Below are 21,264 nucleotides of genomic sequence, written 5' to 3'. Positions count from 1 at the left end.
GTGAGTGGGAAGTCTACCTGTCATAGTCAGAGCTATAAGGCAATTCCAAGTTTCATTAATGATTTTCAATCATGACCGGTTGTGGGGTTGCAGCGTTGTATGAAGGTAGACTATGGCAGTGCAGGGCTCTCCCCCGTTGTTGATTGTAACAATGCTGTCTGGACCATGTAGAGTGCATCCTGCTCCCTGCACTTGCATCCCCTATATGATAGGGGAGGCTACCCTCACAATAAAACCCATTACCCTTTCAAAGCGGTCATTACACTATTTGCAATCATTTCCACTGGTAGTTTCCGGGAAACGATGCAAATTCTAGTTTTTAGTAGTTGTGATTAACTTTTCTGTTTTCAAATGTGTATTTGGATGCGATTGATTGATCTGCTACAGGGTTTATGGGGATTAATAGAGAGTTGAATTTTCATTCTTCTTCTACCCTTAAACTAAGGAATGGTTATTGTTTTTCTTATAATTTCAGTTTTGCATGGTTAAAAGATTGATCAACGTAAATATGAATGCATGGTTTTAGATTGATCATTAAAGAATGGAAAGTTCAAAATATTAAACTAGTCTTATTACTTGAGGTCGTCCTTATTATTCAGCGGACATGAACACAAAAAATAATCTCGATAGCAAGCTTTTTAAACAACTCTGACGTTTTATTATCCCAAAATTGAACTATCGTTTGGCTTTTTGTGAAGGGAGTTCCAATACATCGCAGGTTGGGTCTCCTGAAAGAAGTAGTCTATTATGTTACATTTACTACGTGTACCTTATAAAGCTTAATCAAGAACTTTCCGATCAATAAAACTACTTTATAGTTAAAAGCCCAATCATTCAATGAGGTTAGGATTGCTCGGTACTGTAGTGAGAATGGGGAACGAAAGAATGTCTCTACTGTCAAATAGTCAAATGCACGGGACAAGAAAGAGATCGTTCAAGGAGAAGAAGGTTGCAAGATGTTGAAGATTTAAGAATTTTGAGCATTGAGAATTGGAGGCAGGGAGCAGGAAACAGAGAATATTGGATAGAAATTGTGCTGGAGGCCAAGGCTCATCGTAGGCTGCAGCTCCAGAGGGTAAATTAAGCTAAAAAAATGCTAAAAGCTGTTGGTTAATAGTGGGATCTTATACCGGGTAGTAGTAAATTGATTTGTTACTGTAGATGCATCTTGATCCAAGGTTGTACACTATAAGAACATTACTAGGAGGCGTTCGCAGAGGCATCCACAAAATTGAGCGGAGTCATCAAGGGTTCATGTTATATTGTTTTTGTCATACTGCGGTAAAAAAAGTAGGCCTAGTTTTTAATGCATGCGTTGCGGGTCTAAAGTAGCATTTTTACTCTTTAGGGAGTAAAAATCGTTTGTAGCCTCTATGGAGTAAAAATCAGCTGTTGTCAACTCAGTTGTAAATTTCGATTGTTAACGATTGCATGTATCGAAAATATGTATCGATTCGTGCTTCGTAATCATTTTAACATACAGTCTACAGTCTCTTTTGCTAGCATTTTAGCATTACATATACATTAATCCATTCCCAAACTCAACACTGCTCACCTTTAATACTTCCTTCACCACACCCTACGTCGTGGACCTGTTTCCCTTTCTCCCATAGCCTTTTAGGATTGCAGATACATTAATGTCATTGCCAAAGACAGTTCCCCCACTCTGCACTGCCAGCCTTTACTACTTCCTTCACCACTTCCTACGTCGTGGGACCTGTTTCCTTCCCTTCTCATAGCATTTTATTATTGAAGATACATTAATCTAACTGCCACAGACGAATCTCACACAATGTTGATGGTCATACTTTACTACTTCCTACGTTGTGGACCTGTATTCACCAAGTTCCATAGCATTTTAGTATTTTAGATACGTTAATCTAATTGGCAAAAACATTCCCACACACCTTGCTAGCCTTTACTACTTCTTTCACCATTTCCTATGTCGTGGGCATGCTTCCATCCCTTCTCATAGCATTTCAGCATTGCAGATAAATTAAAACTGCTACAAACGGTTTCCAGTTCCCACACTCTTTACTGCTCACCTTACTACTTCTTTCACCTCTTCCTACGTCGCGGATCTGTTTCCCTCTCTTCCCATAGCATTTTAAGATTGTAGATAGCTAAATCTAATCGTCATAAACAGATCCCACACTCCGAAAAACTCGCCTTTACTACTTCCTTCACCACTTCCTAATCGCGGACCTTTTTCCCTCCCTTTCCATAGCATTTTAGGACTGCAGATACCTCAATCTAATCGTCATAAACAGTTCCCACACTCCAAACAGCTCGCCTTGACTACTTCCTTTAGCACTTCCTACGTTGGGGACCTGTTTTCCTCCCTTCCCATAGCATTTTAGGATTGCAGATACCTTAATCTAATCGTCACAAACAGTTCCCACAGTCCGGACTGCTTGCCTTTACTACTTCCTTACCACTTCCTACGTCACGGACCCGTTTTCCTCCCTTCACATAGCATTTTAGGATTGCAGATACCTTGATCTAATGGTCACAAACAGTTCCCACAGTTCGGACAGCTCGCCTTTACTACTTCTTTCACCACTTCCTACGTCACGGACCTGTTTTCCTCCTTCCTATAGCATTTTAGGATTGCAGATACCTTAATCTAATGGTCACAAACAGTTCCCACAGTCCGGACTGCTTGCCTTTGCTACTTCCTTCACCACATCCTACGTCACGGACCTGTTTTCCTCCCTTCCCATAGAATTTTAGGAATGCAGATACCTTAATCTAATATTCATAAACAGTTTCCACACTCCAGACTGCTTGCCTTTACTACTTCCTTCACCACTTCCTACGTCACGGACCTGTTTTCCTCCCTTCACATAGCATTTTAGAATTGCAGAAACCTTGATCTAATGGTCACAAACAGTTCCCACAGTTCAGACAGCTCGCCTTTACTACTTCTTTTACCACTTCCTACGTCACGGACCTGTTTTCCTCCCTTCCTATAGCATTTTAGGATTGCAGATACCTTAATCTAATGGTCACAAACAGTTCCCACAGTCCGGACTGCTTGCCTTTGCTACTTCCTTCACCACATCCTACGTCGCGGACCTGTTTTCCTCCCTTCCCATAGAATTTTAGGATTGCAGATACCTTAATCTAATCGTCATAAACAGTTTCCACACTCCAGACTGCTCGCCTTGACTACTTCCTTCATCACTTCCTACGTCGCGGACCTGTTTTCCTCCCTTCCCATAGAATTTTAGGAATGCAGATACCCTAATCTAATCGTCATAAACAGTTTCCACACTCCAGACAACTCGCCTTGACTACTTCCTTCATAATTTAATACGTCGCGGACCTGTTTTCCTCCCTTCCCATAGAATTTTAGGAATGCAGATACCTTAATCTTATCGTCATAAACAGTTTCAACACTCCAGACTGCTCGACTTTACTACTTCCTTCACCACTTCCTACGTCACGGACCTGTTTTAACTTCCCATAGAATTTTAGAAATGCAGATACCTCAATCTAATCGTCATAAACAGTTTCCACACTCCAGACTGCTCGCTTTTACTACTTCCTTCACCACTTCATACTTCACGGACCTCAAGCTAGTGTCGTCATTTGATTATAATTTATGATCCATACCGTTTCGGGTCTAATATCTGAGGAATAATGCTATCAGCTATTTTATTTATCTACTGCATTCAAAAGTCAACAGCTGATCATATGTCTTTGTTTATGTGTCAAATACTGATTCCATAAGGATTACATTGAAACTTTGAGACCCAGTGGGGCGGATTCCTGAGAGACTTTTTTAACGCCATATAGATGTTGGCACTCACCGATATGGTCTTTATCACCATACAAAATTTGAAAACGATTGATTCAGCCGTCTAGGAGGAGTTTGCGTATTACGAAATGCATAAGAGTCGATGTATAAGAGCTTCGCTCGCTTCGCTCGCTCCGCTCAATAAGACGGTAAATACTATTTTTATCGCCAATTTGGTCAATACTTGGTGTCAGGAATGATTTTAGCAATAATTAATATACAGTATTTTACGAAAAAGTCATTCTAATTCTTATGAAACTTCATTCAATATTTCTCAGAAATAAATAACCTTTCATTACCCAACGAAAAAACCTAATGTCATAAACTAAAGTAAACATAGGTTTTTTTACATTCGAAAACAGTTGTACGATTGTTTACAAACTAAAATTTTGTTCCACATAAACCCCAAAGTAGATTGATCACTACAATGAGAGTTTTAAACAATGCCATTGATTCTTGGATTGTGTAAACATTGTTCCCAACTACAATGGCGTACAGAGAGTAGCTCGATAGACCCGGTGTTGAATACAGACCCAACGAGCCTGATCTACTAGTGGCTCTTTGATCTAAAAACAAACAGACCTTCCCTCTAAGCTGCCCGTATGGTCAACGTTAAGCATCGGGACCGACTTTGTTGTTTTCTTATAGATTTATTTGTACTAGCTGTGCTTCGTGATAACTATGAGGTACCTGTATGTATTTTTTCTGTTGTTGAGGGATAAATTAATTTAAACGGCAATAAACATGTTTGCACTTAAGTTGAATTAGGAACATTAGGAACTCTTGTGACCTAATGAAGGACTTAATTGGTGGCTGAAAGTTACGTTTTGCTGGCCATGCCAGCTGTCATCGTCATTTGGAGACCAAGCAGGTTTTAACATCCCTACGGCCTTAAAATCAGCTGCCCGTTTACTTTCTTAAAACATGAATGAATATTAAATACACAATCAGTTTCCATAACATTGCAATAGAATTGTGTTATTGCAACCGCTGCCTAGCAACTAAATATTATTATTTTTGCTGATTCCTCAAAATTTTTCTTCACATAACCTTAAATTTGTAGTTGCATTGACTGTCAGTGTGCATTATTATTGTGGTGAATAGTGGAATTAGGGTATTGTGTGGTGGAAAATAGCGTTCGTACCACGGACCGAAATGGTTTTGCAGCTCTCGATGGTTTTAAGTTCCTGACTTCGTCTCGAACTTAAAAAATATCTCGAGCCAACAACACCTCATTTTCGGACCTAGGTATGAAATATACTTAACTACTTACAATACCACTCGAATGGTAAAAACATTCAACACAAATTAAATGAAAGAAACAATCAATCTGTGTACTATAACATAATGATCATTAGGAGAGGACAAATCATTCAAAATCACTCAAATTCGTTTCAAAAGCAACACCTAATTTGTCCACAGCGATCTATTATCCGGGTTATATTGGTTAAAAACTTGTTTTCTAACGTTCTACCAAAATAATCTTTGTTTTTATACACAGACATTCGATATATTCAGTTTTACACAGAAACACCGTTATTAGTTGCGACTGACACTATCATGATGTTTGTCCAGTGTACGTGACGGCCTGTGTGTTGTGAGAACTGAGCATTAGTCGGTGTGAACAATAGGGTGTTTGTGTGACACAATCAATAAAACACACACCTACACACGCACACGCACACAGCCTAATCGCAATCACAATAACTACTAGCGTCACCAATCACGAGCCGGATGTCGAGGCATAACTTTTGCAGCCCCTGGTGCATGCAGCGATGCACCCCTAGCTCCCGATTGCTTTTTAATATTTAATTTCCATTCTGTCACAAACACCCGAACACTGCAAAATAGAGATTGATGGCTCATATTTGCAAATTTTCGTTGGACTTGGGAGTGTGGCAATGGACCCACGAAGTTTAGTTTTTTGACCAGATTAGAGTTTGGGTGTTTCGTGTATGATAAGATTTTATTGCACTTCTACCATAGACGAAAAAATTAAATATAGCCCTCCAGCTGTGCTGCGGTTACCATAGGTTCTGGCGCACACTGCTGAGAGCGCCATGTAGTTACTGCGTACGCGCTACGTAACTACATGGCGCTCCAAGCGGTGTGCGCCAGAACCTACGTTAACCATTGCAACCACTGCACGGCTAGTCTATAATTATTTATTTTTGTCTATGCTTCTATGAAGCTGGACCAGAGTGTGTATTTTAAAAGCGACGGCAAATAAAGGTTGAGTGTTGAATGGATTGTATGGCAAATTTGTTACTAAAATCAGCTGTTTCCTTAAATAAAATCTGCTGATAAAGTACAGCTGGGTCCGATTTGTACCACTAAAGTTTTAAACTTATCTCAGAGTTGAAATATTCTATAGGTGAGCTCAACATCTTCTCAGCTACAAAACAATATTTTATATATGACAGGACCCATTCAGGAACATGTTTAATTCACACATCCATGACAATTCCTCCTTGTGATTTAAAATACTATAAAGGTTACTTGGTGTTTGTTGGTTGAAACTTTTTTGATTTTTTAAAACAATTTCATAAAATCACGGCTGAGTTAAGTTTTGAAAAAATAAGGTTTATTTTTGAAGTACACACCTTTAAATTAATGTTAATCACCACACAGGTTTTAGTGAAGCTATTTCCCAGTGCATAGAAACTTAGCCTCATTATATAGTAAACCTACTTTTGGTGGGCTCCGAAGAACTGTTTGATTGATATTTCATCTAAGTACGTGTTAGATCGTTCATAAAAAACCCCTTCTACTTAAATCATCATCAAAAACAATTTTTTAAACCAGAGGAATACAAATAGAGAATCTTTCCTAGTTATTCACACATGCGACTAAAACACACCCCCTCCCTTTATCCATACAAACACTATAGTCTCCAACATTTTACAGCGTCAAGTGCATAATTGAAATCGTAAAAACGCGTGAAAAAACAGTTTGTAAAGTGGCTATTCGGTAAATAAAGAGTGGCGGGCCACAGCACGCAGTATTAGGGTAATCACTAACAGGGGGGATCAGTCAAGGTGACGCGTTTTTTGCCGATCGTTTGCAGCTAATTCACCAGTTGATGACTCTCTCTTTCCCTCGTGATTTTAATTGTTCCCTCTCTTTGTACGGCGCTGCGTTACACCATCAACTTAGGATACTGAGATTTATAATATTTACAAATCTGGATAATTTTAAATGTAGGCCTATATCATGTTCGGTTATGTCTGAGTGTGTAGATGTAGATTTTTCTATTATTTGTATTAAAATAAAATTCATGAGATGTGGACACGTATGATTTAATCTAATGGTTAAAGAGATTTTCAGATGCCCCTTATTTTCATTTAGTATATGTGTTAGTCTATAGCGTTTGATTTGCACTACAACTAAGAAAATAAAGTGTGTTTTTACGTTATACACACACCAGTGACTAGATCGCATCGCATCGTACACTTGGTATATTAGCAAAAATACTTTTCTATTCTAACACAATTGAAGACTATCTGATATTGTTAAGTTCGTAAGTTAGTTGTTAAGTTTGTTTAGTTTGTGTTAAGTTTGTTAAGTCTGTTATTCTAAGAGAATACAACGAGGATTTAACTTGTCCAATCAGGACAAGTGTAGATTAGTACCTAAATGGTACTAATCTGGCAAGTTACTTTTCTGTCGTTGAAGAGTTCTGATATTCTAAGAGAATCAAATAAATATCTATTGTTTATTTTAAATACGGAAGACTATACATTCAAGAGAATATAACTAAGATTCATGAATATGACTCTTTCCTAAAAGAAGAAGATAGATTAAGGTCCTGCTCCTAATGTCAAGGTAATATTCCTATACTATGAGGTAATATACAGATTGTCCTCTCTTCTCCGTCAGACCCTGAGGAGTCAGATATTCTAAGGGAGGAGGGTTCTGCTTCTCGGATGTTTACCACGTGTTGGAGTGCAGGAGTTCACGGCCTTATTGATCATCAAGTGTTGCGTTTAACGACGGTAATTAATAACTCCAGTAGTCCTAATTGTCGACATTATTCCAGACCTTTGTACCTTCGCTGCCGCCACCCTTCCCGCACTAATAACAACGTTTGAAGGTTGGTAACATTGGATTGGAGGACTCATAGGGTCAGTTTTGGTTTTGAATACAACGCTAATTAAATTCCTGTATCAAAAAATAGATTATTGAAAATAACCGGTTTGTACAATGTATTTATAAAAGGTGTTATGTTGAAGAAGGAAACTTTAGTATGTTTTAGTCGAAATTTTCTCTATTTCATGGTTGAAAATGATCACGAATACCTTTATATTAAAGGAGTCTTAGAACCCTAATTTTAACATGCCTTATACTTATAATAATTATAATAATTGTAGGAATTGTAATGTTTTGAAATGATGGTTAAATTATTATAGAAAATAAAATTGTATACTCTAAGTGTTTCTCATTGAGCTTTTCGTCCTATTCCGTTAATCCACTACCACTACTTTCTTATTGTAATTCCCATATTTATAACAGATAGCCTATTCTTTGAATATATCAATTATAAAATGAAACTACTGTATTCGAAACTAGCCTTACCAACAAAAGTTGCTGATTATAAACAAATACTGGTAGTGAAAAAACTTAATTGCAATAACAAAATAGTGGTAGTGAATTAACGGAAAGGACTAGCCTTTTTTGATACTTGTCTTTAATTGAGTACTTTTTAATACATTCCCCATTACAGATATAACAATGTTTAAAATACAGGTCGGTAATTTTTAGTGTGTTCAAAGCGTAAGCTCTTCATATTCTTTTGTATGTTTTTTTAGTATTTATAGAATTACATAATGGTTTACAGTTCGGAAATTTATCACACCATTGCAATGTTTACTATAACTTTTAAAAATGTTCGAAGGAGTTTCAATGTTTACATTCTGTATTTTAATGTTTTTTTCTATGGTTTATTGATTTTTACGGAAGAAATTTGTTTGATTGCCAAAAATAAGTTTTAGTTTAGGGTAATTATAAAGTAGTAAATGCCACAATAGCACTTATCTGACTGATAAATCAATTTAAATTTAATTAAAAGGTTTATTAACTAAAGGCTATGTATTTATTAAAAAGACCAACACACAAAATAAAAAAAAAAAACAATTTATTCGTCGACTTGGAATATTGATTGGAATATACGTTGGACTTTTGATGTAACCCACACTATGGATAACTTGCTAACCGTTTCTTTCCATTGGCAACGTCACTATGGACATTGTAACATAAGAATTTCACTATATTTTAAGTCGCATTCATATTTTAAGAAAACAGCAGTTTATTAACATAAATAAAAAATTTACCGCGTTGGCGATGACTTAAAGGTCAATTATAAATGTAAATATTGTCCATTTTATCAAGAATGTATTGTATTATCTTTTTGGATTATCTTTAACATCTCAATGATAGATTAGCATTACAATAAATTGTTATTCAAAAGAGTTCTAAAATAGTATTTAATTTGTTTGGTAAACTAAATTAAAACTTTGGTATGTATTGTTAGAGGTTCAAGCTTGATGTATTTGGATTACAGTTTAAATTAATTAAAACCAAAAACAAAATGAACAATACCTATCTTAAAAATCAGTGTGTCTTGAAAGCTCATAATACAAAACAAATAAGATCTTTGTGGCTTGTAACTATTAGTCTAGCCTGCTAAGAAACCATAGAATGATACAAAGAATTACCTTGCAAAGATTATACAAGGTGTCCCGTAAGTTAGTAAAAAAGATTTAAGAATACAGTACGTTTATTGGGTCAAAATACAACGATAACCAAATATAATTTTTTTTTAGTTGCCTTGTTAGCGAAGTATCCACTTTTGTTTATTTTTGTTTTAAATTTATATCTCAAAACCTTTTACAGCCTTTACAAAATTCTGTATACACTTCTATCAAGACAATATATTTTAATAATAGTTAAAACTATTCTTTGATTTCAAAATGGTGGTCATTTTAACTATCATAACTAACTATTATTACTAAAAAATGGTAAAATTGTTTTAAAAGAAATGCCACAAACACTGTTATTTATTATTTGAAGTTTTCCATCGAACGACACCAATTTTAAAAAATCGAATGATATATAGCTGAGAACAATATTCATATGTGCAAAATGAGTCGAGTCCTGACTGCTTGGCTTTTTTCCTGACCATTACAACTAAAAGACCTCTTACAGCATATATTGCAGAAACTAGTTAAAATGACACCACGCAAGAAATAAACATCAATTAGTGAAATAGCTTTGCTCATTTTGTAGACAAATGGTTTTACCACCTTACCGAACTGTTTATACTGGTTTTAAGTTGTGCATTGTGGGGAAATAATAAAAATAAATACTTCGATTGCTAAAGCATGTTCAGTTGCTTAAAGAAATCAAGTTTAAAATTTAGTATATTCATTTAAATTTGGAGGGAGAACATTACAACTGGTGTAATATTTAGAGATTTTGACCATCGAATCTTAAGGAGCTTAAAGACAAAAGAGATGACGATAACATTGTTTTAAAATGTGATAATGGCTGATATTTCCGTTTTATCATCGTGTTCTATTAATTATAATTTAACGAATAATTAAAGACTAAAAATAGAAGTATATATGATACAATGTGGGATTCAGATAAAGGAATTTTTCGCATAGCAAATAAATATATAGATAATATGCGGTACTCTAAGAAAACTCGGACAAACAACACAGAAAAAAACCCATTAAAGTAAAATAATTAAGCAGCCCTTAATATAAGATGAATTCAAAATACATAGTAGTTTGAGCATAATTTTACTTAAACACTTATATACAAGTTCATAAATCCCAAATTTTATTTACTCAAACCAATTCTTTATTGCATCTAATGTTCGTGCAAATACTTTTGTTTTAAGTATTTTATTTACCTAAAAATTTAAATCACTGATGAATATTGTATTGCAATAATTATTACCATACATGCGTTTATATTACAAGAATATAAATTAAAACCTTATTTGTAGAAATTAACTTTTAAATTTTAAATTAATAATAAGTTATAAATTCGATGAAATGTTTGATTATTATACCTACAATGATTCTTTTTGGTTTTGTATATAACCTTAAAGCGTAAAATTGAACGAAATAGTTTTTAACCATTTTATAACTTTTGGAAATGGATTATAGATGTTTTATGTCATATCCGTGTTAACTAAGAAAAATAAAAAATTGAATTTTAAAAGCATTAGTTCATAGTAACGTTCATTGGTTTTGGCGCAGCAATTGCTGCTAATAATTTAACCATGCAAACTTTAATCTTGTAGTTTCAATTAGTATTCCGCCACAAACGTTTAAACTGGTGGTATCATTCATTCTTGCAAAGGGTTTCATGTAACATTTGTAGTGGCAACAAAACACAAATCCACCAATAAAATAAAAATAAAACTGACTGGCCGACGAAACTCAACGATCAAAGATAAATTTATAGATATAACTGTTTCTGCAAACATTAATATTTTTCGTCATTCCACAGAAGTTTGTTTATGAGATCGATCTCAAATCTAACAATCTATCAACGGGCGGACCTTAAACATTTCGGTAAATGCTTGTAATGATAGTATGGTATATTCTAATTTTTAAGCTTTTAACAATAGTACGGAATCCCTCTAATTTTATTCAATAAAATATTGTAAAAGGGAGGCTAAGTTTGCATTTATGATATATTGCTATGATATAGGATTGAAATAACGTTTCTACAGCTTATTAGTCCAAGGTACAAAAATTAAGAGCAACAATCAAAATTGTGTTTCTAAGTACTGTATCCGTAATAAACTTTAGGAAAAGAAATGATTTTCAACTATAAGTCTTTAAAATCATGCTTTTAAACTAATTTTTTAATATAATATTTTTTATAGAAGCTATTTTATTTGAAAGACGTTTAAAGTTTTTTTTTAAGTAGACACTTAAAACAGTTAACAACAAATATAAAAAATTAAATGTCTCTTAATATCAAGCAATTTGAAATCCAAATTTGATATCACTTTACGTGCTCTGTTTCAAAATGTGTTAGTTGGTTTCTAAGTCAATGGCAATTTTTTCACGAATAATCCTAATTCCCTATGTGGAGCTGCCCTAAACTATATCTTATCATATTTATAAATACTATATTTTCGGACATACTAGGTTCAAGGTGCCATTAACTTATACAAGTTAATGGTTTAATTATTAACGATTGAAACATACACTATCATCGGTTTAATCTTGAAATGTGTGGCTTATAGCTAATCAACAGAACATTTATATTTAACATCTGATGTAGTACGAAAGGAACCAAACGAAGAAAAAATTAGGATTTCCAACAAAGTTGTCTTGCATCGATGGATAAAAACCCATCGTTAAAAAGACACAGATTAAAACAACAATTACATTACGGCCGTATCCTATACTAATTGTTATTATACTTTTAATTCGCCGTAGCAACTCTTTATATATGCGACCTATACCATTTAAACCTATAAAAATGTAAAAAATGGGTTTAAAATCAAATGTTTTAGCATTTTCATCTTACGGATGTATGCCCTTTTTAAATTATATACGCTTTTAGACTTCTACACATTCTTTAGCTCAGTGACGCCCAAGTTTATTTGTATACGATTTATTCTGGACTATTTTATTCTATATTTTATAATTATAGATATTAGAGATAATTAAAAGTTTCTTTGACACGATTTTAAGGTTATTGATTTTTGTATATTTCAAAGGAATCATCTATATATCTATACTGTATATGGAATAGACCATATGTAGCTTTTTTCAATTCAAAACTAACATTGTTGAAAAGGTCACTGACAGTGTTTTTGCAGTCTAGAATTCTATTTCTCCCCTTGCTATTTTCTTATATCAGTTAAAGTAACATAAAATACATAACATAGTTCACAATTAATATTTAAGTTCGGTTTGGTCGTTGATTTTTCCGAAGCTTTCAGTATTTGCCATCAGTGCACTCTTTTTGCGGATATGATTATCCACGCTTATTTGATATAACCAAAGAGATGATTAAAACATATATACTTCGAAACCTCATGACCTTAATTTGACACTTAACAATTTTAGCTCAAAACCTAACAAGTTTAACTTGGGCTATATTTGATCCCTAAGCGCGTATCCCCAAGTTGGGTATAGATCAATACCCTGTTATCAGCTGATGAATAGAGCCTAGGGGAATCCCTACGTGCGTGACAACCCTTCTACGTTGCAAATAATTAAAATAACCCCTTCCAAGCAACGTAGCAACTACAGTAGCAGCCGACGCTGCCTGTCTTGCGGGTATCTGCACTTGCCATAAGGGGGTGTTGGAATATTATAGGGTTCACTTATTGATTCAGTACACACTTTGAACATTGTTTAATGTAGGGGATGATGGATTTGTCTTCACAATAATAAAACTATGATAAAATGGTACCATCAACTCGGAGGGTAAAGTGTTTAAATTATGTAATACTGTACAGTGTTAATAATATTTTTAATTAATTCTTGTACCAAATTAGATCTAACTATTTTTTTTTAATAACAGAATTGGATATTAAATGTATGTATCTGTTAAATGCATTATATAGGGAATATTACTTAGTTATGGGTAAAATATAAGATCAAATATTCCGTAATACTAGTGTAGAAGATTTACTAGCTATTCTTACTTAACACAGGTTTAAAATGGACTAAGTGTTTTGAGTTTTCATGGGTTATTATTACCAGCTCCTGTTTTACCAAAATAACATAATTAGACATATAAGAATTATCGGTACAATCATACAAGCTTATTAACAGTAACAGTCCCCTTTAAATAAAAAAAATAAAAGAAAAAAATTAAAATCAAAACCTTTAATGCTAAAAAACTAATATTTTAATGAGTTTGAAAATGTTGAACCCTTTCTATATGGTATGGTAAAAAGCGTATAAAGGATTAATGAACTTTTCTGGAGTTTTAATTGTCGTATTCGTTCAAAAATAATAATTTTTGGCATTTGTTTAGAAAAGAAAATTTTTAAACTAGCTACCCCTAAAATTTCCAAAGAATAGGCAATTCAGTTCAATGAATATTTATCAATTCTGAGGCAGCCCAAAAGTGATGATACGCTTAACGTTTTATGATGTACAAATATTTTTATTCCATTAAAATAAACATTAAATATTTCAAATGATATTTGTTTGACGGAAATAAATAGTAGTACTACTACTGCATTAAACTACTGTTATTCAAAAATATTCATTGTAAAGATATTTTTATTGCAATACAATGTACGTCAAATTACGATATTCAGGACGATTGATATTTTTTAAGCCTAAAGTTTACATCTAGCATAAATCAAAAAATTAATGTTGGACATTTTCCTACCTTTTTCATGAATTAGTTTTCTATTAGTTTTCTGATTTTAACATGATTTCTTCAGCCGAATACAAATCAAGAAAGGTTCTATGATTTTATTTTAAAACAATGAAAATGACAATCAAAGCACATTCATGTATTTTAATTAATAGTTTTATTATGTGATGGTAGTTTTCGTTTGCTCTCAAAATATTTACACAAATATTTAACTAGAAAATGGTTGATTACGCTACAACAAATTTGAAAACACAGAAAAGACCATTTCTGCTTGACTTTTTTACATATATAAAACGTCTTCGCTAATCAGGACGATACTTAGGTTTATTTGAAAGAAATATAAATTGACAATTGTAGACCATGGAGTTTTTAAATCCTAATATATATATTATTCACACCCTAATGTTCGCTGAATTCGTTATAAAGTGTTGATTTTTTTATAGAGAAAGTGCTTAAGGGCATTTTTTCTTTTAATTTCCTTAGAGGAATCGTTCTATAAAACTAAACTACATTTTTATCCACATAAAGTAATTAGTATAATCGAAATACTCAAAATCATAAAGCAGAAAATTGCCCCTAAGTAAGTATTCCCTAACCCCTCACAGTGTATTAAAGGTGTCATAACCGTTTGACGCCCACAAAACACAATTTCTCCGAGCGGAAGCCGCCGCCGCGAGTTACCGGGGGCTGGAGACATCTGTTAGGGGCTGTTAAAAGTTTAGTGTCACATAAAGTTTGAGCGACTACCCCAACGTCTTGGACCGCGTTAAAAATGTGTCATGCGCGAAAAACTTTGCACGAAGTTTTGGGTGGCGGGAGGGCAAGAAAGGAAAAGTTTGTCGTCTTAAAACGTCGCGAGGCGGCCGTGCGACGCGTCTCCATCGCGCCTACGCGGGAATCAGCGCGCCTTTCTTTTACTTATTTTCTTGTCTTTTTGGGGTCAAATAGCAGTTTATCGAATAGAGAAAATCTTGGGGTGTATGTATGATATTTTTAGAGTTTTGCTGAGTGTAAATTTTGTTTTGGCTTTCCGTTTGTATGTGAATCAAGGTGTCGCAAACATTTGTTTGGTAAAAGGGTATGGTTGCTGATGCGTTCTTACCTTGTGTTTTAGTTGTGCTGTTAGTTATCCGCAATTCAAGCGTACATTTGCAATTTTATGAAAGAATATTGTACAAAAATCGAACTCTAAACAATTTAAAACCAAAGTAAGTATTTGGTTTTGTTACATGGAATCAAATATGTTCCTTTACATTTTTTTAATGTACATTTGTAATGATTAATTTCTGTCTTTTACACAGTAGGCTGCCATTTCTTTGTATGTGTTGTGACGAGTTTATTTGGACATTATCTTAACCATGATAATTAATATCTGGGGGCAATTTTAGGGTTGTAAGTGAGTGATGACAATTTTTTTTTGGGCTTTTAATGCTGTTGACTGGGTTCATTATTTTGATTTTGAATAAATTGGTTGTTTATTGTGTTATTTTAACTGTGAATTTTTATTAATATTTGTTTTTTACCATTATTATAAACAATAACATTTTGCTAAGAAATCACCGACATTCTATCGCGTAATTGTGAAAGTATTAAATTCAGGTCGAAGTAATATTTGGACACATTTTCTTGTTTACACCACTCTACATTACAACTCACTTTCCACCTCAACTTGCCTCACAACCTCGTCACAGGGAACATCCTTACCTCTGCCACTTCTGCCGACGAACCTGAGGTCGTTGAACTTGGCCACTTGGTTCTTCATGACGGCGGTGCAGTTCCTCAGCTCGGCACAGTAGTTCTCATCGTTGCCCGCCTTAACGGTGACCACGGTGCCGTCCACCACGTCTCCTAGAGCCACCACCTTGAAGGCCACGGGCAACGTCTTGTTGGACCGCCAGTGGGGCGGAAGCTCTGTGCAGACGAACAGCGGACTCCCCGTCCTCGTAAGGCCTCCGTGGTGTTCCGAGAGGAAGTCTCCCATGGTTCTCTCGGTCAGGATGTCCGTGGTCATCTTGGTGTAGGTGTCGTTGATCATCGCCGTCCCGCCATCCTGTGGGGACACCGTGCCTCCCGTCAGATGCATTGTCCGCACTATCGCACAACCGCACTCCTCATAATACAACCATCCTCCACCGCACTGTTATAACGCAGAAAATGGGTTTCACTCCACACAATTTTATTCAACAATGAGTAGCGACGGGTGTCAACAATGATGGACAACAATGCGGTCTATTGTTGACAATGAATGTTTTTTTCACCTCGCGTGTGGTCGCCGTCGCGGTCGCGCGTGTTGTGGAACCACGCGTCCGCACAGAAACACTAGACACGCGGCCGTTTACAGTTTACAGTTTTCGAGCGAATGAGGGCTTTTTGAATGAGGGGGGGAGGGGCGGCGCGGGAGGGCGGGGAATCAACGACGCAAACTCTAAACGTGGACACACATGTTCCGCCGCCCCGCCGCCCCCGACGCCACCAACTTTTTTAAACCGAAGGGCGCCCGAGTGATACCGAGCGCCTTATCACGCTGACCCTGCCTTGGCTTCCCCAAGAGCTTTGTCCGGTCCCCTCATTGTCCCTTATTTCAACCCTTTGTTTCCTACCCTTCACCCTTCCTAACGTCCTTTGACACCGAGTTTTTACCCGCGTAAATCTCCCTCGGCTCCAGAAAGTTATTATATTTTCTGGACCTTCTCCCGGTCTCGGTGAATAACGTGACGACAGCGACTCTGCTTCCTCCTTCTGAATTATATCCTTTTATATTGGAGATGAAACGATCTGTTTAAAGTGATATTTTATAAACTGCGAAACCCGGACATTTTAAAGCTTTGAGTTAAGTTATGAGGGTAAATGTTTAAAGGTCCGTTAAGTTTCATCACCAGTACTTTATGAGAAAGGTTCGCGATGCCTTGTATGTGTTCAAAACAAAGACTTATTCGGGAATAATGTTTTACAATGTTAGTGGATAAACAATATTAAGATGCATTTGAAAGTATTTGATGACTTTCTCATCAGTATTATAAATCGTTATTATTAGTGCAACAGTTTTTAATTGTGCAAACAATATACGAGCAATATGCCATAGTAAATCGCATCAAGTTTCTTTTTCCTTGACATGAAACGAATATATGCTAACACATTTGCAAGTGGTTGCGCTATGAAATCCTCTAACAGAATATAATCAAAATTAGGTCTGCAATAATCCTCGTAAGCTTAAAAAAATTTTAACATTCTCTTAAAATAATTTTGTATGTCCCTAAAAAGGGATGTATAGTACTAAAAGTAGTATTCAGTTAAAGTAAGTATTGCTCCTAGTACAGTTGTAGTAATGTTGTGTAGATATACGAGACATAAAGGATTGTGTCTCGGACTTCAGACTTTGGATTGAGGGCGTAAGGATCAATTTATGGCATGTCTAGTTTTTCAAGTGTTAATCTTAATTACAAAAAGCCTCTGGGGTAGACAATATAAAAATAACAATCAATATAATTGCAGTATGTTATGTGTACTTTACCTTACACACATTCCAGTTTCAAGACTGTATTTATAACATTATCCTATCCCGTAGCCTGTAACCCAGTATCAGTGGTGGTTATCAAGCCATTGTCTAATCTTGAATGCGGCAGTCTTGCCGGAAGAAAGGGGTAGAACAATAGCGTAGTTAATGAGCCCTGTAACGTATGGGGTCCGCCGTCCAAACTGGACTTTACTCCCCCGTAAATCCCAGCCTTCTAATCCAATTCATTTCTATATAACAGACATTTTTAGCTCTACCCTCCAAAGGGCTAGTTTAATTACACAAGACAGGGGTTGCGTTCATCAAGGGTGCTCGCATCATTTGTCCGCACCCAACTTTGGTCGTCACTCCCGCTAAACTAATCTATTAATCCGCATTGCTTCTCGGATAACTTTCCTTCTGTGGTATGGACGGACCGTGAGAAACGATTTGTTATCGATAAATGTTTCTCAAAGTAACTAAGAGTTATGGAGTTATGGATGGTCTTGAGAAAGGTTTTTTTTGTAGAGATCTGAAAGGGTGGCTAAGAATAAGTTTTTTAAACTAAAGAGATGTGTCGTAGGAAAATGGTCGTAAAGATTTGTGAAAAACTTCCTTTTGGTGCAGTTTCAATTATTCGATCTCGTCCTCATCTTTATAACTCCTGCGTAACTTCAAACAGAACCATTTTCTTTGTCCACAAGCTTTTATTTAGCTAGTTTTTATTTATTTAGTTCAATTAAATATATCAAATCCAAATCTTCCTCTCGTGAGCATTATCTCAGTGACAATTTTAAAGGAACACACTTTATCAGTATTATTTCGTTTGGTTCAAAAGGAATGTCAAGATCTTTATGATCGAAAAACCAGTTTTCTTATTATTTATGTTTTATCTTTGCCTAAATTTAACTAGAATATTCAATTTTTAATCCCAACTAGCATTTAAAATACTTGCATAAACCTTTTGTTTAAGTATACCCATGTCAAAATAACCTACAGTTTTCTATAAATTTATAGAGCTATATTGTACCAGAAACTGAATCTTTAACTGTAGTAAAAAATTCAACCAATACTAACCTAATTATCATCGATGAATAGTTTTGTTTAGTGGTTATCCATGGAAGCATTTAGTTCCTGGACTAAATGCTACTATGGATAACCATTGAGGCCTCGACTAGGCCTATATGCTGCATGGACAGTAAAAGATAGCTTTGAATAAAAAAAGTTTCTTTGTGGAGCCAAAAATTCATTAGCACTACTATACTACTTAGAGATGATAACAATAAAACATAATAGTATATTTCGTACCTAGGGCCGAAAATGAGGTTTTGCCGGCTCGAGATAGTTTTTAAGTTCGAGACGAAGTCGAGAACTTAAATCGATCGAGAGCTGCAAAACCATTTCGGTCCGTGGTACGAACGCAATTTTTCACCACACTATACCCTAATACCACTATTCACCACTATAATAATGTACACTGACAGTCAACACAACTACAACTTTAAGGTTATGTGAAGAAATAGTTTGAGGAATCAGCAAAAATAAAAATAAATAATTGCTAGGCAACGGTGACAATAACACAATTCTATTAATTGCAATGCTATGGACTTTGATTGTGTTTTTAAAATGCATTCATGTTTTAAGTAAGTAAGCGGACAGCTGATTTTGCGGCCCCGGCCTGTAAAAACCTGCTCGGTCCCCAAATTACGATGACAGCTGGCATGGCCAGCAAAACGTAACTTTCAGCCACCAATTAACGTATGTAATACAGCCAAAAACATCATAGTGTGGTGAAAAAGTACAGTATACATGCATGTACTACTTTGAGGGTATTCAAAAGTTATCAGTTATTCTTCGTCACTGATCAAAAAATCCTTTGAGTAAACGTTCAGCCCAGTTGGTTCAATATTTGCGTTACCCTGAAACAAGCGCACGGGTATACAGAACCACAACTTCTTTATAAGATCATTGATGGATGAGTAGTAATTATATAATCGCCCAAATAAACTAACCGTAAATCGACTATACTGCTAGTGTGAATCAACCAATCATAAGCAAACTTCACTTATAATAAATTGAAAATTTAGTTATAACAGAACCAAATGTATAAAGCAGAACAAAGACGAAACAAAGAGCTCCAAAACCAGGTCATCAAGAGGCCTGGGATCTAGGAACATTCAACATTTGCCATTTGCCAAAGATAAAGGCTGTCAGGGACAAATGAGGATCCAAGGAGGCATTTCGACCCAAAAACAAATAACGATGAGGGTCAATGCCGGTGTCACGTATATTTATGGGGGGCGGAAGTATGTTGGACACGTGCGCTCCCAATTTGTCTCAGTCGGGGCGAAACCGTGAACATGCGGACAGGCGTCGCCAAAATGTGGGGCTGCGGCGCGGAAGTGGGCTACCCGGGCCACAGTGGACCACCGACCACCCCTACACTGGCAATCTTCTACAGTATCAGATGTTTTAACTACCTTATCTAAATATCTTCATCAAACTTTGTGAACAATAAGGCTTTTTATTTTAAGATTTAACCCCACATATTATATACCAAAATGTTCTTCTAGGTGTGTAGATTTGCAAAATGACCCTACATTTTTGGAAAAGTCCCTTGGGCTCTGCCCCAGTGGCTTTTAAAGTTCGCATGTTATCCTTATGAAGAATAAATATTTGTTTACATTATGATCAACTGGATAATTAAATTGCTGTCAATATTTTAGTAGCAATTTTATGAAACGTGTGCTACAAACATTTACTGATTTGGTTGACATCAAATATTTACTACCTATTTGAATTTGGGTTGGCGTAAATATTATAATGGACAAAATCGTGTAAGTCTGAAAAGTTTGATATACTAAAAATAAAACTAAATAAAAACTGTGCTGCATTTCTTGAGCAATCATTGAAAGAGCCGCTTTGCAAACTATAGAAACACAGGAAAGTCATAGAACACCACCAAGTAGAAGAAATAGAAATAATGTTTTTTTTTTCATTTATAATCGTTATTACCTAAAGCGGCTATGAGTGGGAAACATTTGTAGGAAACCCTAAAACAAGATCAGCTTTTGAAAAATTATAAGATATTTACAAGAAATGTTAATTATATCGATCTGTTATGTACATCGTGAGTATTTTTATACTCTTTTAGTTGACTCTTTTAAAATAACGCCTGCAACACTTCGCAATTGCTCGATTTCGAGCAACAAGTAAACTTGGGTTTCGTAGTTTATGTTCCAAAAAATGTTTTAAATTTCTGTAGGGTTTCAAAATAGGGGCAACCAACCACTTTTTATGTATACACAGTACTTTAGAAGTGGTAATTTTATAAAGGGTGTTTAAAAAAAGATATGAAAACAAGGCCGAAGTACAACTTGTACACAAGAAATGTTTATAGGATTTTATGTTTATGTACATACAACCAATGTAGTTTTCAAAGATAATTTATGTGCTGTGAATTTTAAATCAATCACACAAGTGTTCTTTTACTTACCTGATTATTTTACGAGCTTAATGGTTTCATTCATACAAGAAGAATGAGCAATCTTATTTTTCTGCGAAATAACACAGGTTCCCCTTTATAAAATACCAATTA

At 35.2% G+C, this 21,264-nt stretch overlaps 1 protein-coding gene across 1 annotated transcript in view; it reads right to left on the bottom strand.

Annotated features, from left to right (window-relative positions):
* Positions 1-16,500, bottom strand: part of LOC128989538 (runt-related transcription factor 3-like) — a 69,458-nt gene extending 52,958 nt beyond the window's left edge. Inside the window, exon 1 of the mRNA XM_054411436.1 lies at positions 15,878-16,500. Within this exon, the coding sequence (XP_054267411.1) occupies positions 15,878-16,256 (379 nt within the window). The 5' untranslated portion in view covers positions 16,257-16,500. The remainder of the gene's footprint in view (positions 1-15,877) is intronic.
* Between the last annotated feature and the right edge of the window lie 4,764 nt (positions 16,501-21,264).

The sequence above is a fragment of the Macrosteles quadrilineatus genome, unplaced genomic scaffold, assembly GCF_028750875.1.
Source record: "Macrosteles quadrilineatus isolate MER2022 unplaced genomic scaffold, UCM_ALF_1.0 Scaffold_3__2_contigs__length_128488019, whole genome shotgun sequence".
Taxonomy (NCBI): Eukaryota; Metazoa; Arthropoda; class Insecta; order Hemiptera; family Cicadellidae; genus Macrosteles; species Macrosteles quadrilineatus.
This window is presented reverse-complemented; position numbering and strand designations above follow the sequence as displayed.